The following is an 18,612-nucleotide window of genomic DNA, read 5'->3' as shown; positions in this document are numbered from 1 at the left end:
ATTGTGCGTCACATGTACGGGGCTCAGTCCTCGACGCAGTGGCCCCGGGTTGGACTCCGATCCCCAGCCATTTGCTGCATGTCATCCCACTCTCTCTTCCCCTGTATCTTACTCCATCCTCTGTCCGATCAAAAAGAGGCAAAGGCCAAAACATCCATCCATCCACCAATTAGCTATACCGCTTATCCTGTTCAGGGTCACGGGGGGGCTGGAGCCTATCCCAGCTGTCATTGGGCGGGAGGCGGGGTTACACCTGGACTGATCGCCAGTCAATCACAGGGCTGACACACAGAGACAGACAACCTTTCACACTCACATTCACACCTACGGGCGATTTAGAGTCACCAATCTACCTGATGAGCATGTCTTTGGACTGTGGGAGGAAGCCCACATGTATACACAGGGACATCAGCATCGAAAATCATTCCAAAATCTAAATATACTAAATTATAAAACAGTGAAAAGCAGCAAATTTGGGGACGCTGGTTTAGCCCAGTGGATAGAGGCGTCCTATATACATAGGCTACAGTCCTCGGCGCAGCGGCCACAGGTTCGACTCCTGCGCTCTGCCCTTTGCTGCAGGTCATCCCCACTCTCTTCCTAATATTTCTTGTCTCTCTTCAGCTGTACTATTAATAAAGGTGAAAATACCTGTGTGGTGACATATGTGAAGCTGGAACCAGGGGCAGTTTACTTGTTCAAACTATGAACAGATTATCAAAATAGTTGCAGGGTTAGAGGCGCCCTTTTTTCGTAGCAATACCCTGCCAAGCCTGAAATAAACAACTCAGAACACAAAATATCTTATTGTATTTATGCAACATTCATTCTTCAGGGAAGACAAGCTTTTTAAAAAGCAGCACGTCTCTGTGTTTGGCTAAAAAAGGAAATCATCTTGAGTTTTATAAAGTTTGAAGAGTCCGATGCAAACCATGATGCAAATTTCTTAATCAGTCACAGTCAGGTGGAGATGTGATGGTAAAGAGGCAACACTGCCCTGCACCTGGCTGAAGGTATCCAACAGAGTTTGTTTCAGGATGAAGTGAGGAGTTAGAGGCGAGCAAAAAGCTATGAAGATAACATTCAAGCAGCAGCAGGCTTCTCATTTTTTATTAGACTCCATCGATCAATTCAGTGATGGTTTTAGCTCTCGATTTATCAACAGTTTTTGACCATTAGACTTCAACACGAAACATATATTCTTTAGCTGTTGAAAATTATGTTTTTATTGGTAAAAATACAGACAAATCTCAATTGTTAGATATTTTAACAACGTAGTTAAAACAAGATAAACAAAAATATATGAGTAAAGAAAAAGAAGAAAACAGTAAAGCACAAGAAAAAAGACCAGCAACCCCACCAAACCTCTGTATTACGTTTGATTCTCTGCAGTTATGAAACCACAACATGATAAAGGAGTATATAGTATTGATTTAAATGATGTGGTGATGTAAAATAAAACTCTGCAATCACTGGGCAGTGCCAGATCATATTAAAACACTGTTTGTTGTTTTACAGTGTGTTTGACAGTAGAAAAAGCTCATAAACATCACTCTGGGTCACATGTTGTTGACTTCTCATGTGAATCATTAAATAACCGACTCGTGCTGCCACCTAGCTGTCGACTGCATCACTTCTCCCACTGCACTTTCAGTTCTGCACGTTTGCTGTGCAGCTTTTCTTCTCCTCTCTAACCGGCCTCTGTTGCTCCACAGAGTTCTCCTTCGACCTGTCGCCTCTCACCAAAGCTGAAGGGGGCTTCTACAACCTGAGCAGCGGCAGCTACGACTACTACATCAACGTGTGCGGCCCTGTCACAGCTGCGCACTGTCCTGCGAAGGCCGGAGCGTGCCAGGTCGAGAAGAGGTGAGAGAAGGAGTCAAAACAATCAAGCAGGAGCACACAATGTTATTTCCATCCTTTTCCCCTTTTAACGTGTTCTCTTGGTTAATAGGTCAAAGTGGCACAAAGATATGACTGTTAAAGTTTTAATTATCCATGTTATCCCGTACCAGCGGTCAACCCTAAGCCCCTTTCACACATGCACTCCTGACAATTTTCTTTAAATGTTTTAGAGTTGCCAGCTGGTACATCCCTCCCGTAAATGCATTAATTGAGGTGCGGCGTCTTCTGATAAATATTGAAGTTTTTATTATGATTTAAATGCTTTTAAGTGCCGCTGTTTAGTGTCGGATTTTTGCTGACTTTGTAAAACTTACAGCTCATGTTGAATGTGAACAGAGTATAAACATACAGGGAGAGAGAAAGGGGATATAGGTAAAATACCAGTGTTGTGACCAAGTCATATTTGATCAAGTCTCAAGCAAGTCCCGAGTCATTTTTTCTTTGGCATGTCAAGTGAAGTCACAGGTTTTTTCCAGTCAAGTCAAGTCGAGTCCTTAGTTAAGGCAAGTCAAGTCACTTTTTTTCCACCCAAGATCCAGCACTCTTACCTGTAGTATCCGGTCTTTATAAAGAGAAAAGACAAGGTGTTAGCAGCTCGTCTAAAAATGATATTATTGGCCAATTTATGTAACCTGTTCAGAAAGTATGACAATGAATTGTATCGGTATTATCTTGGCACAGACGCAGCCATGATGATGGTCTGCTCTGAGACCGTATTGAGTAGTAACGAGTACGACTGATGAGGATTCTCTTTGGGGGCTTTGATGTTGCGTGTTGCCATAGCGAGGAGTTTGACTGACAGCCAGTCATCCAATCATGACAATCACATACTGGGGAGCTTTTTGAGTCGTCCAATCATGACTCCCAGTTTGTGCTGCGTACATACTTGATAGTTAGACAGAAAGTTGACAACATTGAATTGTATCATTTGAAAACACAAGTCATCCAAGTCATCATGCCTCAAGTCAAGTCTCAAGTCATTAACTTGCAAGTCCAAGTCGAGTCTCAAGCCATTTATTTTTTGTCAAGTCACAAGTCATCAAAACAGTGACTCGAGTCAACTCAAGTCCAAGTCACCAAGTCTCAAGTCCACATCTCTGTAAAATACCATGCTTGGTTTTGGATGTATGACTTTTTGGAGACTTCGTCTTTCAGCCATGTTTTCAGCCATGCTTAGTTTTAGTGAGGTTTAGTCACACATCTGCCAAATTTAATTTCTCTATTAGACTCTGTCTGGTGTAAATTTGAAACACTGAGCTTGTGTCAGCCGGCTGCCTGGTAATCTATTTAAACAATTACACATTTTTTGTTCACATAAGCCATTTAAACCCTAAAATAAGTACTGAAATTACCCTTTCATTTCCAAGTGCAGGGGCTCGGTCCTGCTAGATATATTCCCTGCTCTTGCCTTCTTTAAAGAGCTGAGTTTTATCTGTCTAGAGCTTTGTAAAATCCTCTGTCGAGGTCAAGGAGGCGATTGTAGTGAAATTAGAGTGAGATGGTGCGAGAGATACAGTAATGCTCCATCCTTTTAATGTATCCGCTCTGTGGTCCGTCCAAAATCCTCCAAAAAGAGTGAATCTCGAGGTCGCAGAAAGAGCACAGACTCCAGCACACATGATCTGATGATAACTGTCTCTCTGTCCCTTCAGTTCTTGGAGTCTCGGGGAAGCGAACTCCCGTCTGTCATACTACGACGGCCAGATCCAGCTGACATACAGTAACGGCTCCCAGTACAACAACCAGCAACACACTCTCAGGTCCACGCTGATCTCCTTCCTCTGTGACCCAGAAGCTGGAGCTGGGAAACCCGAATTCCAGGTAACACTCCTCCTTTCCTCTTTCCTATCATTGTTTAAACTGCTTCTCTCTATGCTGTGTATTTATTTTTAATTAAGTCTGCCCCTTTAGGGCATATTTTTTAGGTGAATCTTATGAGCTGTATACATCTATCAGATTTTAATCTTGTGTTTTTAATGAATCCAGGTTGAGGACAAGTACACCTACAACTTCCGCTGGTACACATCCTACGCATGTCCTGAAAGGCCTCATGAGTGTTTGGTGACGGACCCCAAAACTCTTGACCAGTACGACTTATCCAGGTAATGCATGGATAAATATTCTGCCCTGTTGCGTATATTTATCAAGCAACCAAGATAACACTCTAGGCTTCATATTCACAGTCTTCCTTGAACCTTCTGCTCCTTCCTCCAGCTTGTCACGCTCCACCTCAAACTGGCAGGCCATGGACATGACTGACACCCTGAACCTGAAGAAGTACTACATCAACATATGTCGACCCCTGTATGCTGTGCTAGGCTGCGACCGCCACGCGTCTGTCTGCCAGATGAAGTACACATCAGAGCAGGTCTGTAGCAGCTACAAACACGGTGTCTTTTTTAAGCATTTTTTTTTGTTTTTTACATGAAAAATCTGCTCAGCAGGTTTGGTTGTCCCTGAGCATTCTTACACTCTGCCTCAATGTTGCTAGTTGCTAGTCCAGTTTGATGTCTCAGAGGACTTGCAGGTTCTTGTAGTCTTTAATCACCTGTGAGCAAAGCAGTAAAACAGGGGAGTCCTCGATGTCCTGCAGTCTAACACCAACTTTTTGTTGAAGTGATGTTGAGCTTAAGGTGGTTCAAACAACACCACACAACAACTATGGAGAGATGTCAGAGTGAGGGGGCTGCACATGGGCATGCGCCCCGAGCAGTGGGGGATTCGGAAAGGAAAGGCACCGATCACCAGTCTGTTTAGTCCCTGCTCATACACAGTTTCATTCATCATTAAACCATCAATAACTAAACTTGTAGGCAACTTAAGTCCATTTAAAAGAAGTTAATAGCCTTTGGAGTGATGTTTATTTTCCTCCTGGCTCCCCTAAGTTCTATAATCACTATCTTTTTGATCAGTTTTTGGTCTTCAAAAGTCCACTATATGTAGCCATGTCAGCTGCAAAAGGCTCCAGTATTTCCACAAACTAGTAGCTAAACTTTTCTGTCTGCCTTGTGGTGCTGAGCAGGTAGTGTGAGGCAGCGTGTGTTTGCCGATAAAAGCTGCCTGCTGTGTCTGTAAACACTGATGTGACAGCATTTAAAGTAAACCTGTGGATAAGGTTGACAACATTTTCGGTACTTTGATATTTAATTAACCTGTTAAACTGCTTTAATGATTCCCGCTTTTGTATTCCACACCAATAAAATCCACACGACCAATTGGTAAGAAGTTTAACTATTTACTGAGACAAATACAAATTGGTATAGAATAATTTTCCATTTCCAAAGTTATAAAAACGAGAGCGAGAGAGGTCAAAAGTCTGTGTGGCTCAACTCTCTGCTTGTCCTCTTACCCTCAAACTAGGGCTTTCCTTTCACACTGTGCATTATCATCTGATCCATTCATATTACAAAATATAGATTTAAACTGGCTGCTTTAAGTCTGCAAACTAAAACTGCCATGCACGAGGAGAATACATATGAAAGTCTATCATTCATATTCTTCAATTTTAAGGCAGCATACAGAGAGGCAACGTGGGACACCTTTTTAACTGTGTTGTATCGTCTCTTACGTGAGATAAATGGGCCCTTTCCTCCCCTCTGTCCTCAGGGCTCTCCAAAGGAGGGGGTATCAGTCAGTAACATGGGTATTTCCAAGCGAGGACCGATCATCGAGGCTCGGGATCGGCTGCTGCTGGAGTTCACAGACGGCTCCTCCTGCGTGTCAGACGGCCAGCAGCTCACATACACGACACGCATCCACCTGGTCTGCTCCAGGGGGTCTTTGGTGAGTCTGCTGTTTATAGCGTAACATCTAAGCAACATGTTGTCTGCATGTATCTGATGTGTGAGACTGTTCGTGTGTCTGTGCAGTCAATGGGCCCGAGGTTCCTCATGTACCAGAACTGTACCGCCAACTTCATGTGGGAGACCAGGGCGGCCTGCGCCATCAAAACCACCAAGACCGATGTGAGTTAACTGATATTTCATTTCATATCTGAGGTTTTGAGTTGTTTTCATTCTGTTTTTGAAGTCGTAACTGTTTTGGCTTTGCTGTCTTTGTGCCTCAGAGCTGCGCTGTGGTGGATCCGAACACTGGCTTTGAGTTCAACCTTCAGCTTTTAGCCTCTAAGACTGGATACAGGACAAGTGGGAATGGCAAGGACTTCCTGGTAAGACATTTGAATGTCAGAATAGTTTCTGATTAACTTTATTTCCAACAATAAAATCTCTGTTCTTTTAGGCTCTAAAATGTAAGGTAAAGCTTATTATGTATTTTGTTGGGACTGTGCAAAGATGTTGATTAAACTTCCTTCGTGTGTTAGCTATATCTCCTTTGCTTATTTTGCTTTCTTAATCATAATTTTAAGACTTGTATCTATAAAATTAGGACAAACATCCCTCTTTAAATCCACTCCCCAACCCTATAGGTGAACATCTGCTCAGACGTGGCAGAGTGTGGACAGGGCATGGCCGGCTGTGAGCTGGAAGACGGGCATGCGACCAACCCGGTGGGGGTGGAGAAGACCCTCCAGTACTCCACCGACGGCCTGCTCTCACTCACATATAAGGGACCCCTGGACAATCCAACAGGTACCAAGGATGCGAGAATCTGTTTGAGTCATGTTTGGTGTCATGTTTTCACGTTTAATGGTTTAAATGTAGTTTAACATCTCTGGTGGATTTGCATTTATTGTATTTACAGCTGCAAGTTTTGAATAGCAAATGTCAGTCATGTGGGATGCTGACTGTTTAACTGTTGCATTGACTTGATTTATTGCACAGAAAACCAGATAAATAATGAATGTATAAAGACTTCCTATTAAGATAAAGAAGCGGTGATGAAGGTCACTGGGTCCACCCCGCGGCCAGCTTCACAAAACCGCGGTTACCTTCACAGCCGTACCGGTCGTAGCTGCGGCAGGTCTTGTGATGCGCGTCCACGTGAACACTTGTAAAGAGGTGACTTTTGCAAAGCAACACACATCTCCACTCTCTAACTTCTCCCATCACACTATCTACAGACGGCGTGGGAAACACAAAACAAAACAAAACAAAAGAAGAATACCTTTTACGGATAGCGAAAAGGGAAACTCAAAGAGTTGTTAAAGTTTTTTTCACAGCAAAACTGAACAACACACACAAACAAACAAAAGCTATCGACAAGGAAATTGATCACCGCTGCAATCATTAATTATAATCAAGCATGCCGTTGTCCGATGTAGATTTATCAAGGTGTTTGGAAAGGCCCCCCCGTTAGCAAAATCTGAGCTCAATCAGCACCTGCAGGGCGGGGACAGCGCCTTGTCTCTGTCTGACACATGCCGTAGCTGAGGGGAGAGCTCTTTAATTAAATCAAACATTTCGAACAGCTGACTCGATTTCCAGCGATTGGTCCGATCATGGATGACTCTCTCTCGTCTTAACACCCTTTAATTAAGTGTCCTGTAAACAAGACGCGCTACCACTGTGTTTTTCTTTAAAGTTTTGTGACCGTTACTTTTACCGTTTGTTTTAACTTGGATTTTAATCTGACTCTCCAAACGCCTGCTCCATCCTAGGTGTAAAAGATACTCCCAGGTGCAACACAAACAGGGCTTAAGTCTAACTGGTGCTGAGGGCGTAATTTAATGTCTGTCGTAACTTTCAGCTCTGAGTCGGACGTAACGTTAAACCCAGCTGGTGCACTCGGCTCCAGTTGCTGAGAAAAAGTAAAAAAAATAGACTGAACTAACGGTTTGGTTGTTTGTGAAATAGTTGATTTAAATATAGTTTCCTTGTGATTGTTTAACGTAACTGTCGTAAAAGTTGTGATTCTTAGATTTCCAAAACTGGGAACAAAACGAGTGACAGAAGAGAAATTCATGCCACGTTAGACTTTAGTGGGTGAAAAAAAGGCGCTTCAGTCACAGCGAAATCAGAATTTTCCTTATTTTTTGTGTTACAATTTTCTGTCACACTTTCAATAATCTTCAGTTTAACTTTCCTTCTTCATCAGCGACTCGTGACACCTTCATCATCAACTTCGTGTGCGATCCGACCTCTCACCCCGGCTCGTTAAAACTGCTGCGAGAGGACATGGGCTCTTCAGCTCACCACGTGGTCCACAACGTGCTCTTCGAGTTCTCCACTGCTCTGGCCTGCATCCCTGCTCCGGTCGACTGCCAGATCATCGGTACACACACACACACACTCACACACACACACACACACACACACACACACACACACACACAGATCTTATATGTAGAGTAAAGTAGTCAGTAAAAACCTAATTAGTAAGATTTTTGTTCCTGTTATTCTGCTTGTTAATGCTAATAAAGTTTCCTGTTGAAATCATGACAAACAAGATGTCACTAAGAGTCTGACCAACTCAATAACCGTCAACCACGTCTTCCTTTTCTTGTGTGTAAATATATTTACTGTCGCATCCAGATTCCCAGGGTAACGAGTATGACCTCAGTCACCTGATGCGCGATGCAGATGACAGCCCCTGGATCGCCATTGAGACAGGTGTGGTCAAATCGCGCAGCTTTTACATCAACGTCTGCAAACCCCTTCCTCCTGTGAGCGACTGTCCAGGTCAGTGTGCTTGTAAACGGATAAATATGATAATTTCATAATAAATAATAAAGATATGTAACACTAAACACAAAGGGAGTAAGACTTTGGCCTCTTCTTTCCTGCAAGACGTAAGAACAAAACAGTTTATTTTGCATTCACTTTGCAGTGGGCCCTTTGGGTGCTTGTGGTGTGATTGATGGGAAGAGTTTAAACCTGGGATACATTCAGTCCAGGCCGCAGGCGGCCGAGGACGGCTCCATCAGCATCGTGTACCAGAACGGAGACCAGTGTGGCTCCACATCCCGCTACTCGACACGCATCATCCTTCAGTGCGACGACAACCCGGTGAGTGTTATCACTCCTGTTGTGACCACACACACTGAGCTGTTACATAATGTTATTAAGGAGTTATGTTCAGGCAATTACAACAAAGAGGAGTGTAAGGGCCGGATCAGACAGAAAGCTTTTTGCAGGCTGTAAAACGCGAGGCACGCCGCACTGCCTTTTTTTGTTGAAGCCTACAGTTAAAAAAAGAGAAACTCGCTGCGGCTTTTTTTTCTACTGTTGTCAAGGCAACCACCAATCATTAGCTGTCAGTGCCAAACTGTTATATTGTAAACTGACAGAAGGCCCGCCTCTACATTCATCCAACTGGACATGAGAAAAAAAAGAAATGACGTTGGGCACTTTTCTGCTTTGAGTTGAAGTTTTTTCAACTCAAGGCGCTCAGAGCGTTTCCTCAAAAACGCGAGGAGCACAGAGCAGAAGAAAATGCGAGGTGCTCTGCAACGCAAAAGCAGCGTCTGATCGAGCCCTAACTGGTCTTAGCGAGGGTTTGCTTCTTAGAGGCTGTTTTTAATAGGAGCCAAAAATACAATCACTGTTAGTACATACAAAAACCAAAAGAAAATACACTTGAATCATACAAAACACTTCAGTTAGTAAGTTTGTAAAGTGTGGATCAGATTGGTCGAGGAAAGCCGTGCTTAAGAGTTGCAACGATTAGCCGATTAGCCGTCAACGAAAAGTTTTTTTAAAGAAAAAAAGAGGAAAAAATTCTCTGAATCCAGCTTCTTAAATATGACACTTCACCACATTTTTCACATTTTGTTTCTCAATTTATCGACTAAACAAGTGATTATTTAATTTTATACAAAATCAATGCAGTTCAGTGTTTTCAGTTCTCAGCGTCCTCAATGCTCTCTGCATCGGCTGTTTTTTTATCACTCACAGCGCTCTCAGTTGAAAGTAGTTCAACTTTTGGAACAGCTCATCAGTGTCACTTCTCCCTCATCGACCAATCAAAATCAAGAAGGGGCGGGAATTCTGATATCAACTTTGTCAACAACAATGGCGGAGGAGAAGCTAATCATGATGTTTTTTTTCCAGGGTTCAATTCCCAGGTGTAGAGCTGCTGCTAATGCCAGGACACGCTTCCTTTCAATTGTTTTTATGTTTTCTTCCTTTGAATAAAAGCAAATATTAAGCATAGAGAGCGATTTAAAACAAACTTACCGGTCACTATCAAGGGAAGCGGAAGTACCGCCAGACAACTTCAGTAACGTAGCAACAGTAAACTTCGGTGAGAAGCGCTCTGAAATTGAGGTCGTGGGTCGCTGCCAGAGCAAAAAACACCATAAGTGGACACTGACTGACTTTTCTATGTGTGTCTGTGTGTTTGCAGGGCTCCCCCATGTTTGACCGTAAAGACGGCTGTGAATATGTGTTCATCTGGAGGACTTCAGAGGCCTGCCCTATCAGGAAGTCGAAAGGTAAAAACATGTCGAAATCTCAAACTGCCTTGTTTGACAATTTGTGCAAAAATGTCTTTAAAATCAATAATATCAGAAGCTGTAAATAAGTTTTATTACAAGGACTTAAACCTTGATGATAGAGAGAGACAGTAATATGTGCCTCTCTGATCCTCCCAGGTATTGACTGTCAGGTTCGGGACCCTAGGAGTGGCTTCGAGTTCAACCTGAACTCTCTGAAGGGCAAAGATTACCCGGTCAGGAACGAAAAGTACATCTACCACCTGTCGATATGCGAGGGGCTGCAGAGAGGCATCTGCACGCACAAAGACACGGGCATCGAAACTGTCTCCTCCTGTCAGGTCGATGGGGAGACACACAAGATTGCAGGTACAGTATTGTTTGAAAAATAACCACAATTTATGTATTTGTGTCGTTATTCTTATATTATAATCGCTTATATGTGTTTGTGTTTTCACACTCGTGTGTGTGCAGGAATGGCAAACCAGGATCTGAGTTATGTGGGCGACCAGCTCATCCTGAACTACACTAATGGAGAGACCTGTCACAACATCTACAAAAGATCCACCGAGATCTACTTCACCTGCCACCCTGATCGACACCCTGTGAGTTTCACACAAAGTCCAGATGTTCTGATACTCTTCACTTCCTTCACAATAACAATTGATAAGCTTTATGTGTATAGCACATTCATAGACTGAGGCAAATCAAAATAAAATACACAATGAAAGACAAAAAATAAATGACACAGATTTACAATTCAAAAGAGCAGGACTAAAAGGTTTAAAATTCACGAGGTGCATAGTTAAAAAATGATTATAATTAAGTTTATAAGTAAGTTTGAAGCCATTAAAGGGTAGAGAAGGCAGTGTAAAGCTTTGACTAACAGTCAGCATGGCCCCTGAAGAAGCCGGTCGGAGTTCCTGCACAGAAGCTAAGCTAAGCACCGCTGCAGGTGGGGTCAGGAGTACCACGTACTTTAGCCACTTTAAAGAGTCCTACATATAAACAAACATTTCAGCTTAAGTGTACGCTGGATTTTAGTTTTTTGTCTCTGTTTCACCTCGGCGACAGACAGCCCTTTCCCTCTGCGCGATGTCTTACTCTGCATAGGTATTAGATACATGCAGCGCACGGTACCACAACAGCTGCTTTCGTAGAAGAGACAACTAATAAAAGAAAATACAATATTATTGAAATGACAAAATGACTGTTATCTACTATATGTAGTAAACTTACTCTTGCTAACTCTTTAAAGGTGTCAGAGTCGGTGTTTTCTATCATTGTTGTCTTAATTCTTTTGTAACACATTAATGAATACACAGAATGAATCCCTTATAAGTTCTTCTTATCAACTAGATTGAAATTAAGTCATTAATGAAAAAGAAGAAATATAAATTAATATAATTCAGACTTTTGGGACATTTTCAAGAAGACGTGGCAGTTTTCACACGCCCCACAAGAGTGAAACTGAACCTCTGCATGCTGTGCATGCATCTGTTTTATTTGTGGGATTATCCAGAGTAAAATATTCACAATTCTCTATGATTTCCCTAGCTCTGAATAACATAACACTCGCTGCTAGAACTGCACTGTTGTTGGTTGCTATCATCACGTGACATCAGTTCTTCTTCCCCGATCTTGAACTAGAAGTTGACCAGTTGGCAGCCATAATTAATCCATGGTAGCAGCACAGCTCCACCTGCTGTTTACAATCTGACTCTGAGAGCAAATAAACACCTTTCCACACAATGTCACACTGGTTATCTAACACTTCTGTGCGTAAAAATCAAAGAAAATCACCCCAGGTCTTTGTGTTGTCTTTATCCGCAGGGAGCGCCCGAGTTTATCAAGGAGACTCCAGACTGCACCTACCTGTTCAGCTGGCCCACCGCTCTGGCCTGCGTCCCAGTCAAAACCACCAGCTGCTCCTACAAGTAACAATCCTCCTCTGCTTATTTCATCCTCCTCTTCTAGTCCTCTCCATCCGTTTTTATACACTTTTCTCGTCCAGGTGTTTCTCACTCCTTCAACTCTTTCACTTTAAGTCTAAAGAGGTACGTTTTAAGTTCATGTTTTAGATATCGACACTTCCAGCTGCTCTCGGATCCAAAGGCAGAAGTTTTCCAAAGACTTTATTCCAACAGAGCTGAGCTTTATTACCTAGATTCATGAAAATACTATAAGGAACAATGTTGTTAAAAGCAGCAACATTACAAGTGAGGGGACTTAGACACTAGAAGCAAAATGTATCATGTGCAAAAGAAGTCCTCACCTGCATCATCCCCGCTCTCTCGTCAGCATACTTCCTGTCACTCTTCAGCTGTCCTATCAAATACAGGCAAAACTTAGACATAGTTTAGTTAATGTAATATATAGTCAGCCATTCAGACCTCTTAACACCTATGACTCTCTCTGTATGTCTGTGTTCTCCTCAGTGATGGTCAGGGCCACTCATATGACCTCTCTCCGCTGGCTATGGACTCTCGGAATTGGGTGGTGGAGCCCTCTACTGATGACACAGGGAAACAGTTTTACATCAACGTCTGCAGGTCGCTGGTGCAGCAGGGAGGTCTGTGTGCATGCTCGTACTCTTGTTCTCTTTGTTTAGCAAGCATACAGTTAAACTGTAGCATCCAATTTAACAGAATTCAAACTGCCAGAGAGCGTTTTGTAAATCAATTGTCTGCAGTCATCATTATACATTTGGTTATAACTTAATTATAGTTAACTGTAATAAAGTAAATCGAATCAAATCCTGAAGCTGACCTTCTGCTGACCTCGTTATCAGGTTCTTGGAAGTGTCCTTCCAGTGCAGCGTCCTGTGTGAAGGTCGGGGATGACTACATGAGTCTGGGCCAGGTGGAGTCTGGTCCGACGTGGGACAATAGTGTCCTGAAGCTGCAGTACAGCAGCGGACAGGCCTGTCCCGACGGACGCCGCAACAGGAGCAGCATCATCCGCTTCAAGTGCAACAAAGACAAAGTGGTGAGGGATGCATACATACATGGGACATCGTAATACAGTGGGAAGAGAGTTACCATTTCTGGGAGTGAAACAGGAAGTTAAATCTTTTTCATTGAGATACGCAATTTAATTCCCAAGTTTTTCTGGTCCACGTGGAAATCAGTGAAGAAAACGCGGCTAAGTGACAAAGCATGTGTTCCTGTCTCACATCCAGGACTCCCGGCCGACTCTGATCTCTGCCATCGAGGACTGTGTGTACACCTTCCTCTGGTTAACAGCTGCTGCCTGCCCTCTCAGTGCCGTCCAGCATGACGACTGCAGGGTCGCCAACCCCGCTACAGGTCAGAGTACTTCTATATACACTGTGTATACTGTATACTATACCTCTTCTTAGTATTTTCTTAGCATTTCACTGTCTAGTGATTATAAAAAACTGCAGCCTTCAAAAGTTTCTTCATTAATCTCCCTCTGTCAGGTCATATGTTTGATCTCAACCCCCTGACAAAGGAAGGAGGCTACATCGTGTACGATCATGAGGAACACAGGAAGATGTTCCGCATGAACATCTGTGGAAACATGACCAACGCTGGATGCAGCCCTGGAAACGGTACGTGCACCCATCCTACTATTTAGCCGTTCACTTGTGGAATAACAACACTTTGATGATTTAAAGCAAGATGCTTTGTATGTTTGCATTACTTAGCATAGCATGTTCTGCAAAGACCACATCAAAATAGGTCATATATGCTACAATATTTGGTGGCCATTTTTCTTGATGTATCCGTCAGTGCACAACTCTGCTTTGTACTTTATATCTCCCTCATGAAACGCGTTATAAAAGCAAGTCAGACACGACAGACTTGCAGAACCTCAAAGGCTCAAAGGTCACTTGCTTGCACGTCTTCAGCACAAAATCACCCTTCAGGCAACCTGATCAGCCTTTAACCGTGCAGAGTGAGATTATTTGTTTTCAACATGTGATGCTTCCGTGAACTCAATGTGTAACTAGTCAGGAGTGCAAATGAAAGGACATTCCCATCTGAACTCCTCGCTGCACCATTGTATCATCAGATGATCAGGAGCTGCAAAAGCACCAAACAAACATAGAAACAGACTTACCTCATTAGTGTGGGTGATGGCAGCATGGCATGTCCTGCTCTGTAAGATCAGTGATCAGCCTGTTGTTCTGTTTTCTAGATCGACACAGAACTATCCCGTTATCACGAGAAAACAAGCTCTGTTATCTTCAGATAAATAAATTGAGATCTCGAGAAAACAACCAGAAATGTCTCGTTATCACAGCGGATCACAGAGTAAATACAATGTTTGTCTTTAGGGTCTTTAGCTTTCACAGCGCCTGCAGACTGCCTCTTTCATGGCCTTAGAAGTTACACATTTATGTTAAAAACAACTTTTCTTTCACTTCCTCATAAGAACATCTGGGAAAGTTTGTGTCACAACTTGAAGACACGAGATTGGCATCAGAGCAGGCGGGGGGTTTGCTGGGAATTCATTCACTTCTCCTGGTCACTGTTTAGCTCTGCCCATACGTTTGTTTGGTTTATGAAACACTGAGCGCATGCGTCACAGCTGAGAACTCAAACTGCATTACTCCTCCAATTATTGACTTCTCTTTTACCCGTTAGATATTACTCTGTAAACTGGAAGGCACTGAGTGAGCAGATTCTTAATGCGTAAATACAATAATAGAAATGTTAAGTAATGTGTGTGCCGTGAGAGGTGTTCTTATTTCTGCAAGAATTCACAGACACAAGCGGAAAACTGTATAGAAGAAGTGCCTGTGTTGTCATTTAAAATAATCATGTATATCAAAGTTTGTGTCTTCATTTCTTTTGAAGCTTTCTCTTATATCTATCTCTTCCAGGTGTGTGTATTATAGACGGTAATTCAAGGGTGAGCGCCGGTCAGGCGAGCAGGAAGCTCTCGTACAAGGATCACATTCTGGAGCTGACCTATGAAGGAGGAAGTCCCTGCCCAGCAAACCCCACCTTGCAGCACAAGACCATCATACACTTCATCTGCAGGTACTAGCACCTGTGTTATCTGCTTCTGTTGTATTCTCCTCAGTCCTCAGCGTGAAGCCGGAGATTTTATTGCTTTTAACTATGAGTGCGCATGATGGCTGCCCCGTGTTCCTTTCATCTGTTGGGAGCATCGGCTGTGCACGTCCTTAAAAGTTAACGCTACGCGGTTGTAAGATGCAGTCTGCACATGAACAGTAGGGGCAGTGTAGAGGCAGAGGGGGTGTGACAGGGTCAGCACAGCAGCAGGGACAACAATTGTCCACATCTGTACGATGTGTCATTGCCGCTGCACAGAGACAAACATGCCTGTCAAACAGCTGGAGACAGATAAGTTCCATTTTAAAAGACAACGTGGAAATCTGTTGTTAACATCCTGCACATACGGTACCTGCATACGGCCTGAGCTCTCTGGTGTGCCCTCTAGAGGTATCCTCCAGTAACACGCGTAGTGCACAGACAAGTATGTGAACAATTACGTTCATGACGCAGTTGGTTGTGTACGAGAACGCAAGGTTAAGAAGCGAGTATACCTCCAGCCTAACTGTTCAACTCCCTTTTTTAAGATAAATTATGGACACAGCGATCTTCAAAGTATTAATTAAGCTGTTTACAAGGTATCCAACTAAACACCACAGGTTCAGCCTAAGAGAAGTAACCGCTTAGAAATACAAATGAATACTGCCCTACTCTATTAACATCTTCACTGGGCTTTATTGAATTAGATTAAATGGATCTCGTTAGCTCTAGCACGTAGTCATATCATGGGCGTTTGACAGCTAATGGATAATGTAATGCAGAAAATAAAGAAATGACATGTTGACAGAGAAAAATATTAGTCTGTCTGACGTGTTTAAATTATTTTCAGATTAAAAAGCATAAACTCTATAAGAATATACCACCTTATATTAAAATACACCAAATATTAAACTTCAATGGCCTCCGACAATTCTGAAAACATCAGCAAACATATCAAAAAAATGCCATGACAAGGTCGTGAACTTTACAAGAGGGGGCGTTCAAATGGACTCCCCATTTGAAGGCACTGATAAACACAGAGATACATTTCTCTCTCTTAACTATTCTGCTGTGGAAGGGAAGCAGAACATTTATTTTCTGTGTGTAATTTGTTAAAATAATAAATCTTAAAATCTCCTCATTCAGTGCGATTAGCTGTAAATACAAGCATCCAGAAGTTTCCATCTATTTTGGGTGTTTTTTATTACGTTGTTATGCTTCAAAGGAGACAGGAAGTGGGAAAAGTCCAAGCCTGAAACTTTTCCTGCTCTAATTACATTTCCCTTTTTTCAGGCAATATAAATTATATGAGGGTTTAACAGTTTAAGCTGACAGACGCTTGAGAAGTATGATAATCTTGTTTGCAATGTTAACACTAAAACATGTTCTGAACATTTACTTTGTGTTTTTACAGACCGCCTAACATGAACTCGGCCCCTCCAGAGCCGGTCCTCATCGACTCAAAGGCTGAGACTTGCACACACTACTTCTCCTTCCACACTCCCCTGGTCTGCGAGCAGCAGGTAAGTGTGTTTGTTAGTGCGATAAATCAGGGTGCAGTTAATCATCAGCTTCAAACTTTGGCGAGAGCAGGTTGTTCCATCCACTTCAAACACCGTATTTCCCCACCAACCTCTATATCTAATTCCCTCTCTTTGTTAAGTATAATTGATCATATTTTAGTACACAGCCTAAGCCTAATCCTCTCCAGTTTAGCCTGTATCAGTAGTCAACACTTCCTGTGTCATTTCAAATTAAAAGCCCTGCAGCCCTCCAAAGTTAGGGGTTTGGTGGCCCGTTAGTCCAGTGTTTTAAAACATTAGCATCTATCCTTGAGACGTGCCTCTGACATTTCTGTTTGAATGTTTCAGGTCAAGTGTTCGGTCCAGAACGGCTCGGCTCTTATAGACCTGACTCCTCTGATTCATGTCAGTGGATACTACACAGCGACAGGTCAGTTTCACATCTGAACACTCATTTATTCACACATCAAATGTTTTCATGTATCAGAGGTCTTGTATGCAGCATCAGCACAGAGCTCAATAAACTCATTCATAAATATATTTACTTGTTTTTGTTTCTGTCCTCGTATTCTATCCTTCAGACGAGGCAGTGGACCAAAACAATGGAACTCCAGATTTCTACATCAACATCTGTCAGCCTCTGAACCCCATCCCCGGGGTCACGTGCCCGCCTGGAGCTGCCGTCTGTATGGATCCTGATAAAGGACCCCCTGTGGTAAGACAAACACAGATACAGGATATGAAGGAATACTTCATTTAACCTCGCTTTTCGTTTATTGCTTTCCTATGAGGAACCAGAACACTGATATTAGAGTGAGGACATGTAAAAACACCTGTTCGCACCTATAGATTAAGACACAGTACAACAGACAACTACCGCAAAATTCAGTGTATAAGATGCACTTTTAATACATTTTGTCCATCTAAAAAGTGGGCTGCGTACTATGTACCGCTGCGACCAATATACCAGTATAAAATCCTTTAAAAACATGCTATAAATGAATACAAAAGTGCTAATCTAAATGTTGTCATTTACACAAAGATATATTTGCTGTTCCATTCACTTCCATGTTCGCTTTGTTTACTTTTCGGGGTTAGGGTTAGCGATTTGGCGTTGAAAAGTCTGCATCAGAGCCCTCGTGCTCTTGGTGATTTGACAGTGGGACAGCACTAAGCACTTACAGTTACCGGGAACTTGCCTCAGAGTCTGTTTGCATTCTTGCAAAACAAAAAAAGCCAGGAAAAATGTAGTTTATTGCAAAAATGATCCACTTGTAAACAGGTCATACCTACAGAAAAACATAAAATACCTCCCAATGCGACGATTGTCAGCTTCTGTTTGTATAAAACATCCATCAGTCAGACACCTGCCTTCCCATGAACTGGAGTCTAGTTTGAGCAACTACTTAGTTTGCCAGATATCATCTAACATTTAAAATATCATGCACCAGCTTCTTTAAACATAAGTGAAGAAATAGTAAAAAACAGTTAAAACTATTGCTTCATGATGGAGGTTATAAACGATGTGGGGTCTTTTATTTTGTGTGATGATAATCCTCCCTTCTGTCTCTTTCCATGATGTTGCCTTCATCAATGTTTCTGCCTCTTAAAGGACATTGGGCGGACAACCGGCGGCCCTGAGATCAACAATGCAACAGGAGAAGTGTCCATCACGTACCACAGCTCCACCAAGTGTGAGGCTGATCCCTCACAGAACTACACCTCCACCATCATCTTCACCTGCCAGAGAGGCCTGGAGCTGGTCAGTCTGCGCTCTCATGTCCTCTGTGATAAGAACACTTGCACATAAATGTTACCGTGCGGA

At 42.6% G+C, this 18,612-nt stretch overlaps 1 protein-coding gene across 1 annotated transcript in view; it reads left to right on the top strand.

Moving 5' to 3' along the window:
- The window catches only part of igf2r (insulin-like growth factor 2 receptor), a 52,161-nt gene that overhangs the window by 23,524 nt on the left and 10,025 nt on the right, over window positions 1-18,612 (top strand). Inside the window, exons 15-38 of the mRNA XM_069686450.1 lie at window positions 1,716-1,866; window positions 3,558-3,726; window positions 3,892-4,007; window positions 4,120-4,273; window positions 5,512-5,688; window positions 5,775-5,870; window positions 5,972-6,073; window positions 6,332-6,494; window positions 7,900-8,076; window positions 8,337-8,483; window positions 8,632-8,810; window positions 10,150-10,237; window positions 10,397-10,606; window positions 10,712-10,842; window positions 12,071-12,174; window positions 12,676-12,809; window positions 13,029-13,225; window positions 13,419-13,545; window positions 13,680-13,811; window positions 15,090-15,249; window positions 16,679-16,787; window positions 17,136-17,217; window positions 17,369-17,502; window positions 18,400-18,549. Coding sequence (XP_069542551.1) covers window positions 1,716-1,866; window positions 3,558-3,726; window positions 3,892-4,007; window positions 4,120-4,273; window positions 5,512-5,688; window positions 5,775-5,870; window positions 5,972-6,073; window positions 6,332-6,494; window positions 7,900-8,076; window positions 8,337-8,483; window positions 8,632-8,810; window positions 10,150-10,237; window positions 10,397-10,606; window positions 10,712-10,842; window positions 12,071-12,174; window positions 12,676-12,809; window positions 13,029-13,225; window positions 13,419-13,545; window positions 13,680-13,811; window positions 15,090-15,249; window positions 16,679-16,787; window positions 17,136-17,217; window positions 17,369-17,502; window positions 18,400-18,549 — 3,389 coding nt within the window. The remainder of the gene's footprint in view (window positions 1-1,715; window positions 1,867-3,557; window positions 3,727-3,891; window positions 4,008-4,119; window positions 4,274-5,511; window positions 5,689-5,774; window positions 5,871-5,971; window positions 6,074-6,331; window positions 6,495-7,899; window positions 8,077-8,336; window positions 8,484-8,631; window positions 8,811-10,149; window positions 10,238-10,396; window positions 10,607-10,711; window positions 10,843-12,070; window positions 12,175-12,675; window positions 12,810-13,028; window positions 13,226-13,418; window positions 13,546-13,679; window positions 13,812-15,089; window positions 15,250-16,678; window positions 16,788-17,135; window positions 17,218-17,368; window positions 17,503-18,399; window positions 18,550-18,612) is intronic.

This window comes from Semicossyphus pulcher, unplaced genomic scaffold (assembly GCF_022749685.1).
Source record: "Semicossyphus pulcher isolate SPU_LCO1_2020_fin unplaced genomic scaffold, fSemPul1.0.p SCAF_11, whole genome shotgun sequence".
In the NCBI taxonomy this organism is placed as follows: Eukaryota; Metazoa; Chordata; class Actinopteri; order Labriformes; family Labridae; genus Semicossyphus; species Semicossyphus pulcher.
The sequence above is the reverse complement of the archived record's forward strand: the minus strand, read 5'-3'. Positions and strand labels throughout refer to the sequence as shown.